The following is a 19,102-nucleotide window of genomic DNA, read 5'->3' as shown; positions in this document are numbered from 1 at the left end:
GTAGCTAATTTCAAACTTCAACTACGAGATCTAAACTTCTATCCATTTCTTAATAAATGATTAACATTTTTAAATAGCCTAAGTGTCCAAATAATATTCACAAATAATTCACAATAAAACATGATTTTTAAATCTCATTTACATCAATTTATAGGCCAAATGGAAGGAATTTAGTGTTCAATTGCTGTAAATTAAAGTCCCATTTAAATCAGCTTTCTAGTGGGTTCCTGTGGAACGTGCTGGTTTAGAACGTTCACATTGCAGTGGATTTGTGCCCTCAAATGCCCAGAAAAATACTGCGGGATATAAAGAGCCCAAAATGAGCTACTCGCTATAGAAAACTTTATATACAGGGTTCTTAAGAAGCCCCTTTTAATGTAAAAATAAGGTACATACCTTTAATTGTTTGCTTTATAAAACCCTGGGGCTGCGAGAGGTCGCGGGTTTAGAGAGTGATTTTTAAACTTCTATAACTATTATACAAGGCCATAAAAACTAATAATACCTTTTGCGACGGGGTCTTTCAGCGATTTTCCGTTAATGATTTACTAGGCTGAACATTTTCGATTGCAACAGCCTAGTAAAAATCGCGTTTTAAACCCGCCCCTTCTAAACAGCGCCAAAATCGCGCACAAGGGCTGGGGCAGATTCTCAATGACGATTCAGGTAGGTTTTGTAACATACCTATATTGTGTACTTATTTTGTCAAGTCTAGAGAGAGAAATGTATCCACAAATCGTCCTGGAACTGAGTGATAATCCAATATGTCAAGGTTTTGTATAATGTAACAGACCTGTGAGAGGACCAGAAAATATTCTGCATGCCTCTAGAAAACCTGATTGGCAAAACCACGCTTGCAGCTTTATAATCGAAAAAACTATCAACATTAATTATTCTGAATGCCTCTTCAAAACTTAAAATTGAAACAAACAGTTGAAAAATAACGTTTTACAAGTAAAGTATATGATGAAACTTAAAAGCATTTGTTCAAGATGAAAAAAAAACCTAACTTACTCAATTCTTCCCCACTTTGTAACTCCATTCACACGAGTGGGCTCTTGCAACATATTCCAGTTTTCACCTGGGCCAAGATGTTGGAGAAGATGCTCTCTAGCAGATTTTTTAGGAATTTCCATCTGGCTTTTGCTTTGCAAAATTGCTGGAATATGCAGCCAATTCTGACCATTGAGTTGCAATTTTTTTCATGGAGACCTATCATAATACAACTTCGGAAATATCAAATGGCGAATGGGATTCTATCTGACAGTTTTTTGCCTTCATTATATTTACATATACAGTAGGTGCACAAACAAATAATTTAACAAACTTTGCATCTCACATTGTAAAAAAAATGGTTGACAAGTTCAGTTTACACAATTCTCCAGTTTTGGGTATTGAACATAGATGGTAGTCCTACATTTACTCCAACAGAGCTGAATGTGGTATGTACAGCAGTAAAAAATTGCAGACAATGCTAGAAATGCTCAGTAAGCAAGCCAACATTCATGGAGAGAAAAATGGGTTTAACATTGCAGGTTGCTGATCACCAACTCTGATACAAACTGGGAGGAATGGCTATCTAAATTGGCATATTCAATATTGAGTCTTGCTAATGACCTTGAATTGGATTGATTCACTTTGTCTCAAAGTTGTTCTGGTTAGTTCCCTCACATACTTCAACATGCTGGTTTCTTGAACAAAATACTTTTACGTTTCTTTCAGGTGGAGAAGATAGCAAACTTTGGTTCTTCTGGTTTGTTCTTCACCTTCACTTTCTTCTGACTTCATCTATCCAATTATGTTTTCACTGTATGTTCTGATCTCTCCCAGTACAACCGCTCATCCTTCTCCACAGATGAGAACTGTAACGTATCTTGCTCTTCAACATACGTTACAAAAAAATATATAATTTGATAATCCAATCATGAAATTTGTTGCATGAGTTTTTCTTTGATCATTATGCACTAATGGAAATCATGTATTCAGTTTGCAGGAAGATTTTAGGATTGCCAAAAGTGAAGAGGAAATTGCCTTGTATGCAAGAGAGAAGAAAAGGCGACCAATGTACTCTGCACAAAGGGTAAATGGTTTAACTATTAAATTACTGGGTACAAACTAAAGAGCCACTGGAAATCTTCTGTATTACATGTCTCGTTGAGACAAACTCAACTACACCTAATCTCAAATTTATATTTTATGGATTAAATTTATTGAATTTAGGACTAGATATAGGCTATACCACATTTAAATTAGATCATTGAATTTGATAAGATATTCAGCATATTCTTCCTCTTCAATCGAGCAATAACATTCTATATCTTTCCCAATGTCATTTACAGATTCTGATATAGTTCACTATTGTCACAATCAAATTATTGCTAAATGATGAAAAGCTGAAGCCTGAATACAGAACTCTTCTTTTTTTTTTAATATTCTTCAATCAAATTTCATGTTTTTTCTATTTTTAAAGATGCTTTCAATACTAAATTATGAAGTAGCCTTAAAACGTTTTTTGTATTTTGAGGTAGACGCTACTGTACTGTCTAATAGCTTATAAAGCTTGAGCTTGGGCATGGCACACTATTGCTGCATGCAGTCAATGTTGCTACTGTACAGATCACATTCATTATGTGGGCGTTTTCCGCAAGCTGCTTTTTTAACATATCTATACGAGACCTCTCCTGCAATGTTGGGTTCTTTGGTCACCCTGTATTGTACATTAGGTTAAAAAGTTTGCAGTGAAAATGTGTTTTCTTATCATTTTAGAATGATTCCTTGGATTCATCTGAACATATGAAAAGAAAAATGAGGGGACGCCGTTGTGGGCCACGTAAATATCGAACACGGGCTGCCGTTGAAGAATTGGCTCAGTTTTTCCATGAAGAAGCAGAAGAGGTTAGCTCAGATGAGGTTAGTGATTTTAGTCTTAATCCTTGGTGTAGAAATTTCATTTAATTTGTATAACGATGAAGTGGTTTTATTTTGTACTCAGTCGAAAACTTAAGTTTGCATGCAAGTCTGACAGATCAAATAGTTGGATCTGAGTAAAGACCAAATGGAAATCAAGTACAAGATAAAAATCATGAAATTGGCATTCATTAAATATCTGCATCTCAGACACTCTATTTTGAGGCAGAAGGAACCTGACGTGCAAACTGCTGCTATTTGTTAGCTAAATTTGGGACACAAGGTACTGCAGATGCTGGTTTACAAAAAAGACACAAATTGCCAAAATAACTCAGCAGGTCAGGCAGCATCTCTGGAGAGCATCTCTTTCCTCAAAGGTCCCAACCCAAAACATCACCCATCCATGTTCTCCAGGGATGCTGCCTGACCCATTGAGTTGCCCCATACTTTGTGCCCTTCTTTGTAAACCAGCATCTGCAGTTTGTCGTTTCCAGCAATGTACTTTATTCAAATTCAAGGTCAACAAATGAAATAACAATAAAATATTGATTGCCTTTTAGGAAAGTAATTCACTAGAGGGTAGTGGAGGCTCTTCAGAGGAGTGGCAGAGCGAAGGTAACAGCGCAAGGTAACATGGCAAATAATTTAATATGTATTTTTTAATATATTTACATTGTTTCAAGGTTTGTAACGTACCAATTAAGGTACTGTGAAATTCGATTTATCATACTAAATAAAAAAATCAACAAGACACAACTACATAAACGTTAACATAAACATCCACCACAGTAGATTCCCCACATTCCTCACTGATGGAAGGCAATAAAATAATCTTCCTCTTTATTCTCCCGCGGTCGGGGCAGTCGAACCATCCGCAGTTGGGCTGATCGAAGCTCCCGCGTCGGGGCGGTCGAAGCTCCTGCGGCTTGGAGCTCCCGAAATCAGTCTCTAACCAGCGAACGCGAGCTCCACGTTGTTAAAGTCCGCTGGCTCCTGTGTTCGGAGCTCCAAGGTCAATCCCTGGCAAAAAGATCGTGAGGTCCACGATGGTAAGTCCATAAGCTCCTGCGGTTGGAGCTCCCGGTCGATCTCCAGCAGAGGCCACCAACCCCTCGATGTTAGGCCGCATTGTGGATGGAGATATGATACGGGAAAAAAAATGGCATCTCTGTCGAGGTAAGAGATTAAAACAAGTCTTCCCCAGCCCCCCCCCCCCCCCCCCCCCCCCCCCCCCCACACACATAAAAAAAGCTAAAGAACACTAAAAACATACATTTAAAACATACTATTAACACAACAAAGAAGGATGGAACAGACAGACTGTTGGTAAGGCGGCCATTGCTGGTGCCACCCGGTGGTCAAACCGGTTGCAGATTTTTTAATGGGATTCATGACCAAATGTTTGGCTATAGCAGTAGGTAGGATTTTGTGGAGCACTTAAATGGTAGAGAGGCAGAGCAGTTGAGAGAATTTGAGTTTGGAACATTAAATGCTGGTGAAGGGCTCTGTGTAGAGGAGAAATTTTAATATTGGTGGTGAAGTCGAGGCCAGAATTGGAGAGTGGAGAGATTTTCAGGGTTTGTGGTTTTGGCGGAAATTTAGAAATAAGAAAGGGTGAAGCATGAAGAAATTTGAAAATCAGTTTGAGCATCTTAAAGCTCCAGCATTGCTGAGGTGGGGGCTTGTTAAATTATTCCAGCACTTTGTCTTTTTTTGTAAACCATCATCTGCAGTTACTTGTTTCTTTCTGGTACAGATATGTTTTGTTGAACATAATAATAGATAATTAAGCAGTTATTCTACAAATGTTTACCTTTCACACAAAATCATTTCTTTATAATTCTCTTTTGAAATCTTAATAATCCTGTAACAGAAAGATGCCTTTAAGGCAAAAGAGACTGCAGATGCTAAAACCTTGAATCAAAAACAATCTGTTGGAGAAACATAGTGGGTTAGGCTGTATCTGTCAAGGGAAATGGACAGACAACATTTCAGGTCAGGAGTAAAGGGGAGGTAGCTGGGAGAAGGTGAGGGTAAAAGATCGGGCAAGAGCTAACAAGTAATGGGAGGATCCAGGTGAGTGGTGGTTTGACAGATGAATCCGGTGGGAGAGAAAAGAGTGGAGATAGTAACCAAGGTTAGAGATCAAAGTGGAGAAGCCAAAAGGCCCTGAACGCCTTCGTGATTATATTCACAGTAAACCAAACTAGCAGAATGGTGCAAATCTTGAGTTTATCTGCTGTGAAGTACCATAAATTTGCAATATTATATCAGACTTTCTATACTCAGTACATGATTATCCAGAAGTTATACATCTAGCTCTACATCTTCAAGATTTGGAAGACATGGAAAAAAAACGCAAACTTATCCACTTTCATAAAAAGAAACAAAATATACTTATAAATGTAATTTATGTTCATATAAAATGTTTAACTACCAGACTTGCCCGATGAAAATGAATTAAATTTGCTCATTTGTGTTTAGTGATTCTTCAAGTGATTATTCAGACTGGACAGCAAACGCAGGAAATAATCTTCAACCACCCAAAAGACAAAGCAGACGGCGAGCTCCACGCATACTGAGCAGCTCAGAAGATGAACACGATGATAAAAGTAAAAAACCTTGGAATGAAAAGCTAAAGAAACCCAAAGGAAGACCACGAAAGGTAGCTGTAACCTCCTCGTGAGTTTAAAAATCCCCCTAGTTGTTTAATGAATGAATAAACTTCCCTGATTCTAAATTAGAAATATATGACAGCTGTTCATTGTGGTCAAATAGCTTGATGCTTCCTATATAATATTTAATGTGACCTGTAGTCACTTGGTTAACATTTCTAAGGGCATCGTGCCAATTGACTTACATTGTTGAAGCAATGTAGTAGAAGATAGCCATTGTAAACGATTGTATTTCAACTGTAATATTTTCAATCTTTCACGTGTGAGAGGCAATTTTGAAGAAATAGGATAACAAACAATGCTACCCAGCATAGAAAGGAATGCAAATTGAATATAACTAGATCAGCCATGATCTTATTGAATGGAGGAGCAGATTTGATGGGCCAAGTAAACTACTCTTACCCTAATTTGTATCTTTGCATTTTTGTGTGTTACCATGAGATCTTCCTACAATATTTCGAAGAAACCAAAAATGCAAATACTGATGAGGGCTTCAAACTGAATCTATCTTTCTGACATTGCTCAGCATTAATTAATGACTATGTAAGGTCACATTTATTATGGACATAGCAATTCAGAGATTATGTTAATAAGATATGACTTTTAATAATAAACATGCTTGGACTTAAAGAAGAAGGCACATTTATTTTGCAAATTAAATATATTTTCAATAATTTGATTTGTTTCTCCTCACAATGCAGAAGCCAAACCTTCCAACTGGTGATAGTTCAATGTTGGAGGAATGGCAACCGCCAAAATGGATTACTGACACTGTGCCACGCAGGTCGCCTTATGTTCCACAAATGGGTGATGAGGTAAGGATGGTTGCATCCACTTATAAACAAAACTTGGGTTTTATTTTGACACGGATCACTGTGCGAAATGGTGAAAGACTGCATGTTTATGGGAGTTTTATGGAGAACTGTTTAGATCCGAATCTTATCTATCATACAAATTCTGGCACTAGAAGTATTCTGAAATTTATCTTTCCATGGTAGTACTTTGTGACTTATTTTACTGACATCAGCACCTTCGTGTATTGGCCAGATTTGTTCGTACCGCTAATCTATTTTCAGACTTTCTAAATTCTGTTCAAATTTTGTGATGTGCATTGTATTTCACATTTAAGTTTTCTGTATTGATCTCATACACCATCAAAATACTAGACTCGTAATTCTGAGTTTAAATCATTTATACAATGGGCCCAGCAACAGTTGCTGTGGAAAACCACTTCTCATCAGGTACCAATGTTAATAACTTAGTTTAAACCCTTGCCCTTCCTTGTTTTTTTTTTAGCCATGTTGCAATCCCTTAATTTGTAATCTGACTCCACCGATTTTGACCTTAAACGTGAAGCTGCTACATGGTATTTTACCAGAATACTATAAAAAAAACTTCCATGAATTAATAGATTCTGTTATTGAAAGTTTTTTATTTTTTGAAAAATTGGTGTGTTCCAGTTTCTAAAATACAATGATTCTCATGAAATGGAAATTGAGCAATACTTTACATTGTTGCATGGATTTGTTTCCACAGGTTGTTTACTTCCGGCAAGGCCATGAAGCTTATGTTGAAGCTGTTAAAAAGGCCAAAATATACACCATTAGTAAACTCAAGCAGCCATGGCGCAAGATGGAACTTAGGGTAATAATAAATAATAAATTTATAAATTCAGAGTCAATTTTTTGTTCCATTAGTATGCAATCTAGTTTGAGTAGCCTCAGTGATTACTACTTGTATTTTCATATATTTTTGCATTGATTTTCCACAACTGGAAGGGTTGAGATACAGAGACATGCATTTGTTTCTGGTGACCATTTTGACATGAGCAAAGTGTCACAATAGACTTTCTTATCATGGAGGATATTACATTGTCAGAAGTGGTGTTATTACTCTGCCTGTCTAACTAACTTAAGCCTTTGTTTTTATCCCATCACCTTGTTCTTCCAGCTTTGAAATTTATACTTTCAAGCATCTTCCAGTTTCATCCATCATGTCTCTGATTTAAAATCCTTGTTCTGTTTAAATGAGATTTCTTTTCCACTTCCCTTGATTAGAAAGTTTTCACTGTTGGTAATTTCAATTTTAATCTCAACTGTTCTTGCTAGATCATCTTTGATTTAATTGTGCTACTTTCCACTCTAAATATCTCTCTCTTTATTTATGGCCAGCGTATCTGCTCAAGACATCCCATCTGCTCTTTATTGTGATTATATTCAAAGATAATTGAAAATCTGTAAATCTAAAATAAACTAGAAATGGCCTAGAAACAAGCAGCAGGTCAGGCAGCATCTGCGGAAGGAAATTAACAGACGCTGTTTCAGGTCGGGACCCTTCTTCAGACTGATGGACCCCAACCTAAAACCTTACGTGTCCATTTACATCGACAGATGCTGCCTGATATGCTGAATTCCTCCTGCAGTGTTTTGGTCAAGATCCTAGCATTTGCAGTATCTTGTGTCTCCATTTAGTTGCTCCATTGCAAAATATTGTCAAAGTATGCCCACTTTAAAAAATTTCTCATCCAACATGAGTTCTGTGAAACCCTCTCACTATTCCCCCTCTCTCGTCTGTCTATTTCCCTCCACAGTTGCTGTCTGATGCTCTTGAATTCCGCCAGCAGTTTGTTTTTTTGCTCAGGATTCCAACATCTGCAGTCTCTTGTGCCTCTGGAGAGAGAAACAGTAAACATTTCAAATCAAAGACCCTTTAGCCTTGAAATATTAATTCTATTTATTTTTCCACATATGCTGTCTGAGCTGTTGGGGCATCCAGCATTTTCTATTGTGATTTTAACTTATAAGGCAATCTTGTTTCTTGTTCTGTTCATGTTTATTGCCATTCACCCTCCAATTCCTTTTAATTTCTGCTAAAATAAACCTTTAGACCGAAATGTATGTACATACCAGTGGCTCTAAAGAGAATTGTTGGTGAGGTTCCTGCAGGTTCGTTTATCATCGGAAACTAGCTGGCACATCTGATCATTCACTCCATTAGTGGACATGGCACTGAGTTCTGAACAATGGGGCTAGGTGCATTTCAATTTTGGAACATGGTCCTATTGATTTGTAGCAGGATAGTGACAAGTAGTGAGAAATGATTTAACTTTTTCTCTTTCACACCAACAACAGCCATTACACCCTTTCCTCTCACAGATAAAATTATAAACACCACAGAAATCAAAGATAAGACCTAGGCTTCAATTCCTGATCATTTAAAAATATTCTTAAGGCCATTGAAAGAATATATAATGATGTATAATGTCTTCCTTTATTATATTTGATGAAGTTTTGAAGAATGAAGAATTTCTAAGTTTTGAAGAATGAATAGTGTTTAATGGCAGGGTTTAGATAGTTCAAACGAAATGTTAGTTTGCACCCATTGAATAGTGTTGGAATGTCTTGAACCTATTACTGTGTCCTTTTTAGGATCTGAATCGACTTGTTTTTCTGTTACTTTTGTTTTACCTAGGACCAAGAATTTTTAAAAATAGTTGGTCTAAAATATGAAGTTGGCCCTCCTACACTGTGCTGCCTCAAGCTTGCCTTCATCGATCATGATACAGGCAAAATCATGAATAAGTCATTTTCAGTAAAGTAAGTTACCCATGTTTAATGTTCCTGATTAATTGCCTTAGGTTGACAATATTATGCGTGAATATGTTTTTAAAATGTACTCTTAAACTTAAAAATAAAATTACAAATAAAGGCTTAACTAAAAATGTTGTAGAAGTCTACAATTCTAGGCCCCACTGCAATTTCGTGGCTTGGGCCTGAGTCAAAATGCTGCCACAGTCACTGCCTCTCTGACTGTGTGCACTTCCCTCCCTTTCTCTGGCTCTCAATTTTACATGTCAATATTTTTCCTCGTATAGTTTCTTTGCCTTTCAAATTTCTGTCCAATCTCTCCTTTAAGTTTTCTATATTCCTGTAAGTTTTCGGTGATTATTGAAATATCTTGACTTTTAATTTAAGCTTTAATTTATTTTTGAGCATGCTATCCTGTATGCTCTGCCAAACTATTCTCCTGTTTGAGTCCGATTGGATGATGATAAATAATTTTTGACTAGTGTTTCTATTTAAAGCAATATCTTCTATAAATGTTGATACATTTCAAGGTTAAATATGGATTTTTAAAAACCATTGAGTTTATTTTAGTGATGCAAAATTGCTATTCAGGAATGATGTGCATTGAGCTTTTCCTTTGTCAGATGTAGCAAAAAGCTTTCTTCACTTTGTGCTCATAACATATTCTATCCTCCAGGAGCATTAACTGTACCACTTCATCTCATTGTCTCAGTATATGCAGAATTGTCTATTAATCTTGCAGTGAGTTTAAATAATGGAAATTAGTGATCAAATGTTTTATATTCCAGGTATCATGACATGCCGGATGTGATTGATTTTCTTATTTTACGTCAATTTTATGACGAAGCCAGAAATAGGAATTGGAAAGCTAGTAAGTCTAATTTATTAATACAATAAAGTTGTAACATTAATTCTGTTTTTCTCCTTGGATACTAATTGACTGGTTGAGTGTTTCCAGCGTTTTCAATTTATTTCCAGATTTTATTAATTCCTCTTACTGTTTTTAATTTTTGACGAACCATCAAACCGTGATATTGAAGTCTAAATTACACCACCCCTCCCTCCCATTTTCCCATCACTGACCTTGTGTATGCCTTTGCAGGGTTCTTTGCTCAATAAAAAGCTGACGGCAAACTTTTTTTTGTTTTTGTAGTTCGGTAATCAACATTAAGGAAAACCTTGCTGTGAATATCCCCTCAACCATGTTGAAAATTTAAATGCATTAGTTAGCATTTGATGTTAAGCAGTCTTGAAAGTAAATGTCTTAAGGCTGTCAATGATTCATTATTTTGTTTTCACAGATGACAAGTTCCGATCTATAATAGATGATGTTTGGTGGTTTGGGACAGCATTGACTCAGGAGCCATTCCAGGCAGCATATCCAGATAGCCATTTTCAGTGTTACACTGTTTGGTAAGTTGGAAGAAACAACATCTGAATCAAAGTAAATTGCTTCTAAGTGTACAAATCAAAATATAAATCTATATTAACAGGGGTAGTGAAATTCTGAAAATGAATCTGAAATGAGCTTTGTGCAGATCTCATTTTTTGTAAATTAAATCTCTCCCCTATCTCTCTTCCCCCCCCCCCCCCCCCCCCCCCCCCCCCCCATAAATAAAAAAAAAAATATTATAAATGAAACTGTTGCCCAAGAATTTGATTAGAAACTGAGTTTTTTTGAAAATCGCAATTTTTTTAATGTAAATGTGATTCGGGATCCCATTGTGACGTCATACGGTGGTAACGGGCAGAGCACATGGAAGTGATTTTTGTCAACGTTTTGTAAAGTTTAAAATGTGAATAACTTGTTAAATATACCATCAGTCTGAATGAAACACACACACACACACACACACACACACACACACACACACTTCAACAGGATTTATGATTACTAACGTGTTTAATTTTGTCTCTAAAGCTGGGAGAATAACGAAATTGAGAGGCTGAGTCCTTGGGATATGGAACCCATTTCTGAAAATGGTAATCAGTTGGAATGCTCTATTAAAGTTTACACATATATGTTAATCCATTCAAAGTTATGTTATTTTACTGGTATAATATTGTAAGTCTTAAAAGAATGATGACCTTGGATTTAGGCTAACAAAACTGAGTAACATAAGAAATGTTTATTGTTGTTTTGACGGCAACTTGAATTGTATAGCAATCAAAATTGAAAATACTTACAACACTCAGCAAGTCAGAAAGCATCTGTGACAAAAAAATACCATTAATGTTTCAGGTCTGGGACTTCCTCTGAATAGTGAACTGTTTCCTAGTTCTGATGAAAGGTTCTAGAGTTAGTCATACAGCGCAGAAACAGGCCCTTTGGCCCAACTTACCCATGCTAACCAAGATGCTCTATCTACACTAGTCTCACCTGCCCGCGTTAGGCTCGTATCCATTAAATCTTTCCTATCCATGTATCTGTCCATTTTACCTTTTCTGTTTCCAAATGATGAGTGAAAAAAAAGTCTTATATTGACAACTTTGATCTGTACTTTGTCATAAACATTTCTTCTCCTCTCATCCTCTGTAATTCAGGACATGTTTATTCAGGACATTGACTCTGCCCTTCTCCACTTTGCTGCTTGACTGGCTTCGTGCTTGCAGCATTTTGAGTTCCTGTTTTGTGTTTCTAGCATCTTCAGTTTTTTGCTCTAGTTTTTTATGCACTCTTTTGTGTCCCTGTTCAATTTGTAGCCCAATTTCCTGAAGACCCAAGTGCTGGTGTTTCTGTTACAACAGATGAGCTAGAAGCTCTGCTCTACAAACCTCAAGAAGGGGAGTGGGGTGAAAGAACAAGAGATGAAGAATGTGATCGTATTGTTAGGGGCATTGAAGACGTTCTGACACTTGGTATGTTCACTAAAGCATTTGTGTTTTGGACCAATATCATCATTGACACAAAGCATTGCATCAAGTTTAATGTGATATTGCTCACATGATTCATTTCCACACTTCTAACTTGGAAATATTTCATTTAACAGATATAGCAACTCCCTTTAAGGATCCTGTGGACCTTCGTGAATATCCTGCATACTGTATGGTGGTTTCTTACCTCACTGACATCAACACTATCAGAATGAGATTGCAAAATAGGTTTTACAGGTATGTAAATTCCACGTCTCCCTTCACAGCCCCCCAAAATAAATAATTGTCAATAGGTTAGGATTTAAAAAAAAATAACGAAGGCAATGGCTCCCTTAATTATGTCATGCTGTTAAATGGATGTATTTCATGTTATTTCCATGGGTGGAATTTCAGATATGACCACAACTTTTGTTCCATTTGTTGATATAAACATCAATTTGATTTTAAAATTATATTTTTAGCATTCATGGAAATTTTTAATATGGCATTATAAATTAAAATAATTAATGAAAGGAAGATGAGTAAATCTAATGTTACAAACTTTTTTTATTATGCAGACGTTAGAGAACTGATGTTCAGGTCTTTAGCAGCAATATCAAAGGCTTATTTACCACGCTTTCTGTTCCTTTTGGGTAGTATTGCCCATCTTAATTGCACTACTATGATATAAAAATACTTGGTAATCTTTTTGAGGCATGAAGCAAAGACGAAAGATATAAAATTAGGAAAAACTATAATTGTTTAAATGCCCAATTAATGGAATGATATGTGGAAGGAGGAGCGGAGAGATAGAAGACCAAAAGTGTTAAAAACACAGGTTGATAAGAAGTATCTAAACTTGTTTGTCCAGCAAAAAAACAATAAAGAAAAACTTGAATTGAAATACTGGTCTTGATTGATAAATTGAGTATCCATGAGAAAGTAAATTTTTTTTTCAGATTTTGACAGATTGTCTTGTGTATGTGGGGGGTGGGAAATATACCAGCGTTTTAGCTGGATGAAAATTATTTCTCATTGTTGTGCTGAAATATATGATATGGTTGTACTAGAAACATAGAAAACAGGTGCAGGAGGAGGCCATTCGGCCCTTCGAGCCGAATGGCCTTTTATATTGGGGGTCTTTTATACTAGGGTAACTTTGGAAGATATTTTCTTTTTTTTTTTTTTGGATTAATCACTATTTAGAATCATAAACAATAAACATTGAACTATTTATTGGACTCCTTCAACGTGCTAAGATTTCATTTGCCATAAAAGTAAGGGAATAGGGATGCTGAAATTTAATGCTGTTTATCGTCTTTTAAAAACACACTTGATTTAAAGTGATAAAATAATCACAGTAGATCATTCAATGATAGCTGTTTTGGTACTTGTGTGTTGAAGGAATATATTTAATGTCCGACATTTATTATGTTCTTGAATAATGATGAAGATTTTGAATCTGTTATTTCTGGCTTGTATAATTTGTAGGAGGATCACTGCTCTTGTGTGGGAGGTGAGATACGTAGAGCACAATGCACAAACTTTCAATGAACCAGATAGCCCTATTGTTAAATCAGCCAGAAGAATCACTGATCTAATCCTTAAGTTCATTGAGTGAGTATGCTGCTTTTTTCCATAAACAATATTTAGATAAGATTCAAATTATACCTTAAAATACAAAATGAATAATTTGTAAATTATTTACACAGCAGAATTGGCAATTGGAATGAAACTAGTTCACAAACATTTTTCAAGGAAATAAACTTTGCATTGGGTTATATTGTGTTATGTTATGTCTTAAAAGTTTGCGCAATACTTGGCTACTATTGAAAAGAGCAAGTAAGTTGCTCTGTTCAGAAATCGGGATTACCTGTATCACTCACATCAAAAGAGGAACTCTTTTATGGTACAGGTGCTCCCCGACTTAGGTAAGGGTTACATTCTGTAAACCCTTATGTAAGTCATATTTTGTGCGTCAGAATCACCTTAAAACTATGTAGAAACAAAGAAGTCCAGATGCTCACTACTACACAAATGACACACAGTACTGGAGTAGCTCAGCATGTTTGGCAGCCCTCTGGAAAACGTGGATAGGTGACGTTGCCAGCCACCGCCACCACGGCCGCCACCTCCTGTCGCTAAGTCCACTCCGCCGCTCACCCTCTACTGCCGCAGCCTTCTTCTCCCCCAGTGTTGCTGAGCTCTTCCAAGGTGGTGGAGGGGGGAGTGGACAAAGCGATGGCCGACAGGAAGATGTGGCAGCTGGTGAGAGGGGAGGGAGCCCCACAGTGGCTGTGCCCTTCCTGTTGGTGGTGGCGGCTTGAAGAAAGCGCTGTCGGCCAGGGGGTATAAATGTGAGCCGTAGAAACAGCCGTGTCAACCAGACACTTCGGCAGCAGGTGAAGAAGGGCTTGCTATGGTGCACATTATGGAAGATGTCGGCGACTCGGTCGGGAGGAGCACTCCCTCGCCTCCCTCATTCTCGCTTGCCTTTCCAATGGACGACACTTTTTTATCTGTTAAGCGGACGGGAAACCCTCGCCATCCTCCCGTTGCAATAAAACAGGTCATTCAGGAAACAAGACCACCTATTGTGAATTGTTTACGTATGTGCGAGTATATGTAACTTGCTATTATGTAAGTCGGGGGGGGGGGGGGGTGCCTGTACAGGGAATTGTCCGTTGAGCCGTGTATGGCTAATCAGTGATTAAACTATGACCATGACTCCAGACAGAGGGGAATGTAGATACTCCTAACTGCCCTCTGAAATGAAATTGCAAAGCACATGGTTGTGTCGTGACTGCTATGGCAATTTAGAAATAGGATTAAACCAGATGCATGAAACCAAGCATCGTATTCGGATGAAGCAAATTTGCTCCCAGCCCCAGTTGATGTCCAAAGACCATTCATGGGCAATGATGTATCAGTGGGGAGAGCTATTCTGCTGCCAGTCAAACAAACAACATGATGGAATCACAAAATCATACCAGAGAGACAACATGGAAGACTCTCCCATTGCAATTCTTGTCCCTTTGGCAAGACGGAGCCACCAGATGTGAAATACAGGATATCAAGAAATAATGATGCTGGTTGTAGAGAAGTCAGAGGAGCAGACAATACCTCAGCTGCGGATATAACATTGTGTTCTCGAATCATCTCTAGCTAATATGTTTAAAATGTGGCACTTTTTTTATTTCAGGGATAAAGATTGTTATGATATTTTTGAGATTTGGCATACTATGGAGAACTGTTCACTGGACTCTGAAGAAGAGGATGAGGTACAGAATAAGAATTTTTAATCATAATATTTGTAACTGATTTTGGTTTATCCTGTTAAAATATAATTTTTCAATGTATATTCCAAAATGAAAAAGACATTCTTGAAGATATTACTGATGTTCTATTGTCATCTGATTTTCAGGGTGATAATACAGCCATTGTTGCAGGAACATCTACTCAGAGAGTGAGTAACATAAATACTGATTCTGCTGCTAAGTATTTAACTATTAATCTGATAGTCTGCTTTTCCAGTGGATTCCTGAAAATATCACTATTTGGCTTTTGGGCTATTCTTCCCATGGGGAACAGAATTTCTTAATTTTTATTGTGCTGTGGCAGCAGTTTTCTATTTTATATCTGGGTATTGAGAGGACATGGAGAACACTTGCCATAGTTAATCAGGTAGCAGTATTTGCTGTGCAAGTGGACTTTGAACTGCATGGGGAACAAAACAGTGCCATGGTGTAGTGGTTAAGTTACTCAGTTAGTATCTAGAGGTCTGAACTATTGATCTGGATTCGGGTGTTTGATTCTCACTACAACCGGGGGATTTTAAATTAAAAAAATATATATATTTAGAATGAAAACTATCAGTATTGATGCCAATCAAATATCTAGAAAAAGGACTATCAGTGTTGACAACGCAACTACTGAATTTTCTTTTTAAAAAAATGTTTGAAAGAAAGAAGTTTAACGTTCTTATCTCGGTATGGTATGCTTGCTTTCATTTGTTAGGGCAATCATTTAAACAATCAGATTTATTCATCACATGCACAATAAAGTGCAGTGAAATTAACTTGCCAGCAGCGGTACAATAAAAAAGAACACACAATACACTATAAAAATTTAAAACAAAATATCCACCACAGTATTCATTCACTGTGGTGGAAGGCACAAAGTATAGTCAGACCTCCTCCATTTTCGCCCATGGTTGAGGCCATAACCTCCGCATTTGTTGCTGCGGGCGGTCAAATGACAGGCCCTCTCGTCTGGAAGGCAAGTCCCGAATCTGTGCTTCCCTACTGGAGACCGCGGCTTCAGGATGACCAAGGCCGCAGGCCGGCGGTCAGAGCTCTTCTCCAGGGATTCCCGGCAAGGGATCACGTTCTGGATGGTAAGTAAGTGTCCGTGGCTAGAAGCTCCGCAGACCACGACTTCAAGATGTTGAAGGCCGTGGGTCGGAGCTCTTCTTCTCCGGAGGTCCCCAACGAGGGATCCCAGGCTCTGAACGCCACGCGTGGCTAGGAGCTCCGCAGTCCGCGGCTTCATGGTGTTGTAGGCCGCGGGTCGGCGAGTCGGAGCTCTTCTCCGGGGGGTCCCCAATGAGGGATCCCAGGCTATGGACGCCAAGCCTGTGGCTAGAAGCTCCACAGACCGCGGCTTCAGACTGAACCGTCCGTGGACCAGCGATCGGAAAAAGTTCACGCTGCGCCCGCTGCTGAAGCTCTGGGCCCGACTCTGGGAAAGACCGCACCAATCCTTGGTGTTAGGCTGCGAGGAAGGCGACATGGAAAAAGTCACCTCTCCATGGAGGAGGCGACCAAAAGCGTTTTTTTCCTTACCCCCCACACCACCCCCCACGCAAGACACACCAAGAGACATTAAAATACACATTTGGAAATACTAAAAAAAACAAAAAAAGTAGAAATGACTAACACGCTGCTGGCAGGGCAGCCGTCTCACAGCGCCCCCACCGACCTTTGCGATAAGTTTCGGGAAGTCATGATAGTTTTATAGGACTATGGTCAGGTCACATTTGGAGTATTGTGTACAGTTCTGTTCGCCCAATTATAGGAAGGATGTGGTGGCATGCAGAAGAGGTTGACCTGGATTCGAGGGCATTGGATATAAGGAGAGGTTAGACAAGCCTGTTTTTTCTGGAGCATTGGAGACGGATGGGAGACCTGATAAAAGTATATAAAATTATGAAAGACATAGATAGGGTAGGTAGATGGTCAGGACCTTTTTCCCAAGGTGGGAATGTCAAAGACTAGAGGGTTTTAAAGTGAGAAGAGAAAAGTTGAAAGGAGATGTGTGAGAGTGGCGCATGCCTGGATCATGCTGCAGCGATGGTGGACACAGATGCGATAGTGTCATTTAAAAAGCACATGAAAATGCTGGGAATGGAAGGACATGAGTCATATGCAGACAGATGAGAGTAGTTAAGCTTGGCATCATGTTCTGCATCAGTTTGGTTGAATTGTAATTCCATTCTAAAATGCCACTGTTCAGGGGCTGAATAGTAAATACCGACTTAGCTGGCCACACCATCAATCAATAAATCATGTTTAAAAATTGTAAATTGACTATTAAACATAATTTATTTAACAGTTCCTAGATGCTAATTGTTGTTCAATTATATATTTTCATTTTTTTTTAAATGTGGATGATTTTGCTTCCAATTAAATAAAGCAGGGTTAATTGTAGCAATCTATTGTGTAAGTTAGCTCTGGGCTTCATGATTCTATAAGGTCAGTCAAGAGTTGTAAGTTTTTTCTTTCTGAAGCTCATGATATAAAAATTGCTGTGTTGATTGTATTTTATTATTGATGCATTGATTACTTTGATCTGTTTTATTCCCTTAAGAATCACCCAAGGCATGAATTAGATGGGAACATGATCTGTGATGTCAATGCATGGAAAGCTCAGTGCAGAGAGCTGGTGGAAGTCCTGTTTCAGTGTGAAGATTCCGAACCATTCAGGCAGCCTGTGGACCTCGCTGAATATCCAGTAGGTCAAGTGTGTAGGAAGGAACTGCAGATGCTGGTTTAAATCGAAGATGGACACAAAATGTGGATTAACACAGCAGGACTGGCAGCATCTCTGGAGAGAAGGAATGAGTGACGTTTCGGGTCGGGTCCATCAGTCTGAAGAAGGGTCTTGACCCGAAAAGTCACCCATTCATTCTATCCAGAGATGTTGCCTGTCCTGCTGAGTTACTCCAGCATTTTGTGTCTATCCAGTAGGTCAATTCAGACTCCAATATGCATGCTAATTGAAGACTTATCGCTGCATCATAGTAAACTCAATAAATGTCTCTGCGCTTTTTCAAAAATGCTAATTTTGTCAAAAAGCCATTGTGAGCCTGCTGCAATAAGAAGATGGGTTTGAGCACCAGAATAACCTTGGGATTTGGATGTGTTTTATCTGACTGAAACTCTTAAGATTCCATTTGCAATATTTTAGTTATTTTATCAGGTGTCCTTGAGACTCTTGAAAGGCGCCCATAAATAACACTTATTATTATTATTATTATATTATTATAATATTATTTGTTTTTATTTATTGAATACAAGTTTAACAAGGCAAGCCAACTTTACCCTAAAGGAAATAGCAATGCAAATTATTCAAGAGATCCAATTATTGGATATTTTTCAGAACACCTGAACTGATAGACATGTTAATTTTGGTTAACTGCAAAGATTCTTCTGGATTTGAGGTGTCCATACACCATTTAGAGATGAAATTGAGGAAGGTGATGAAGATCGGAAAATCAACTAAAATAAACACATATCATGATGTGAGATTAATCTGCACCCATTGATTCAGCGTGGGTGAATTGACTATGACAATGAGTTTGCCATGTAACTAGCAAAACAAAATCATGCTCTTGATTAGTTGCTTGCATCATCAAGAGACCCAAATTCATAAACACATGTTAAGATTTAGCCTGCACGTTCTGGAAGTGGGCTATGTGCTCTGTGGGAAGAACAGATGCTGGTATTTAGGTAAGAAGTGACATAAAGTACAGTAAAGTATAGCAGGAGAGAGGGGATATCATCATTGCCTTCGGACTCT

General features: G+C 37.9%; 1 protein-coding gene across 1 annotated transcript in view; it reads left to right on the top strand.

Annotated features, from left to right (window-relative positions):
* LOC129703006 (bromodomain and WD repeat-containing protein 1-like) overlaps positions 1 to 19,102 on the top strand; it is a 63,601-nt gene that overhangs the window by 34,541 nt on the left and 9,958 nt on the right. The window contains exons 20-35 of the mRNA XM_055645165.1: positions 1,987 to 2,080; positions 2,767 to 2,910; positions 3,468 to 3,535; positions 5,392 to 5,572; positions 6,284 to 6,397; positions 7,119 to 7,226; positions 9,054 to 9,178; positions 9,958 to 10,040; positions 10,471 to 10,582; positions 11,091 to 11,152; positions 11,873 to 12,028; positions 12,160 to 12,280; positions 13,514 to 13,639; positions 15,225 to 15,303; positions 15,447 to 15,488; positions 17,891 to 18,034. Of these exons, the coding sequence (XP_055501140.1) occupies positions 1,987 to 2,080; positions 2,767 to 2,910; positions 3,468 to 3,535; positions 5,392 to 5,572; positions 6,284 to 6,397; positions 7,119 to 7,226; positions 9,054 to 9,178; positions 9,958 to 10,040; positions 10,471 to 10,582; positions 11,091 to 11,152; positions 11,873 to 12,028; positions 12,160 to 12,280; positions 13,514 to 13,639; positions 15,225 to 15,303; positions 15,447 to 15,488; positions 17,891 to 18,034 (1,759 nt within the window). The remainder of the gene's footprint in view (positions 1 to 1,986; positions 2,081 to 2,766; positions 2,911 to 3,467; positions 3,536 to 5,391; positions 5,573 to 6,283; positions 6,398 to 7,118; positions 7,227 to 9,053; positions 9,179 to 9,957; positions 10,041 to 10,470; positions 10,583 to 11,090; positions 11,153 to 11,872; positions 12,029 to 12,159; positions 12,281 to 13,513; positions 13,640 to 15,224; positions 15,304 to 15,446; positions 15,489 to 17,890; positions 18,035 to 19,102) is intronic.

The sequence above is a fragment of the Leucoraja erinacea genome, chromosome 13 (assembly GCF_028641065.1).
Source record: "Leucoraja erinacea ecotype New England chromosome 13, Leri_hhj_1, whole genome shotgun sequence".
Lineage (NCBI taxonomy): Eukaryota > Metazoa > Chordata > Chondrichthyes > Rajiformes > Rajidae > Leucoraja > Leucoraja erinaceus.
The sequence above is the reverse complement of the archived record's forward strand: the minus strand, read 5'-3'. Positions and strand labels throughout refer to the sequence as shown.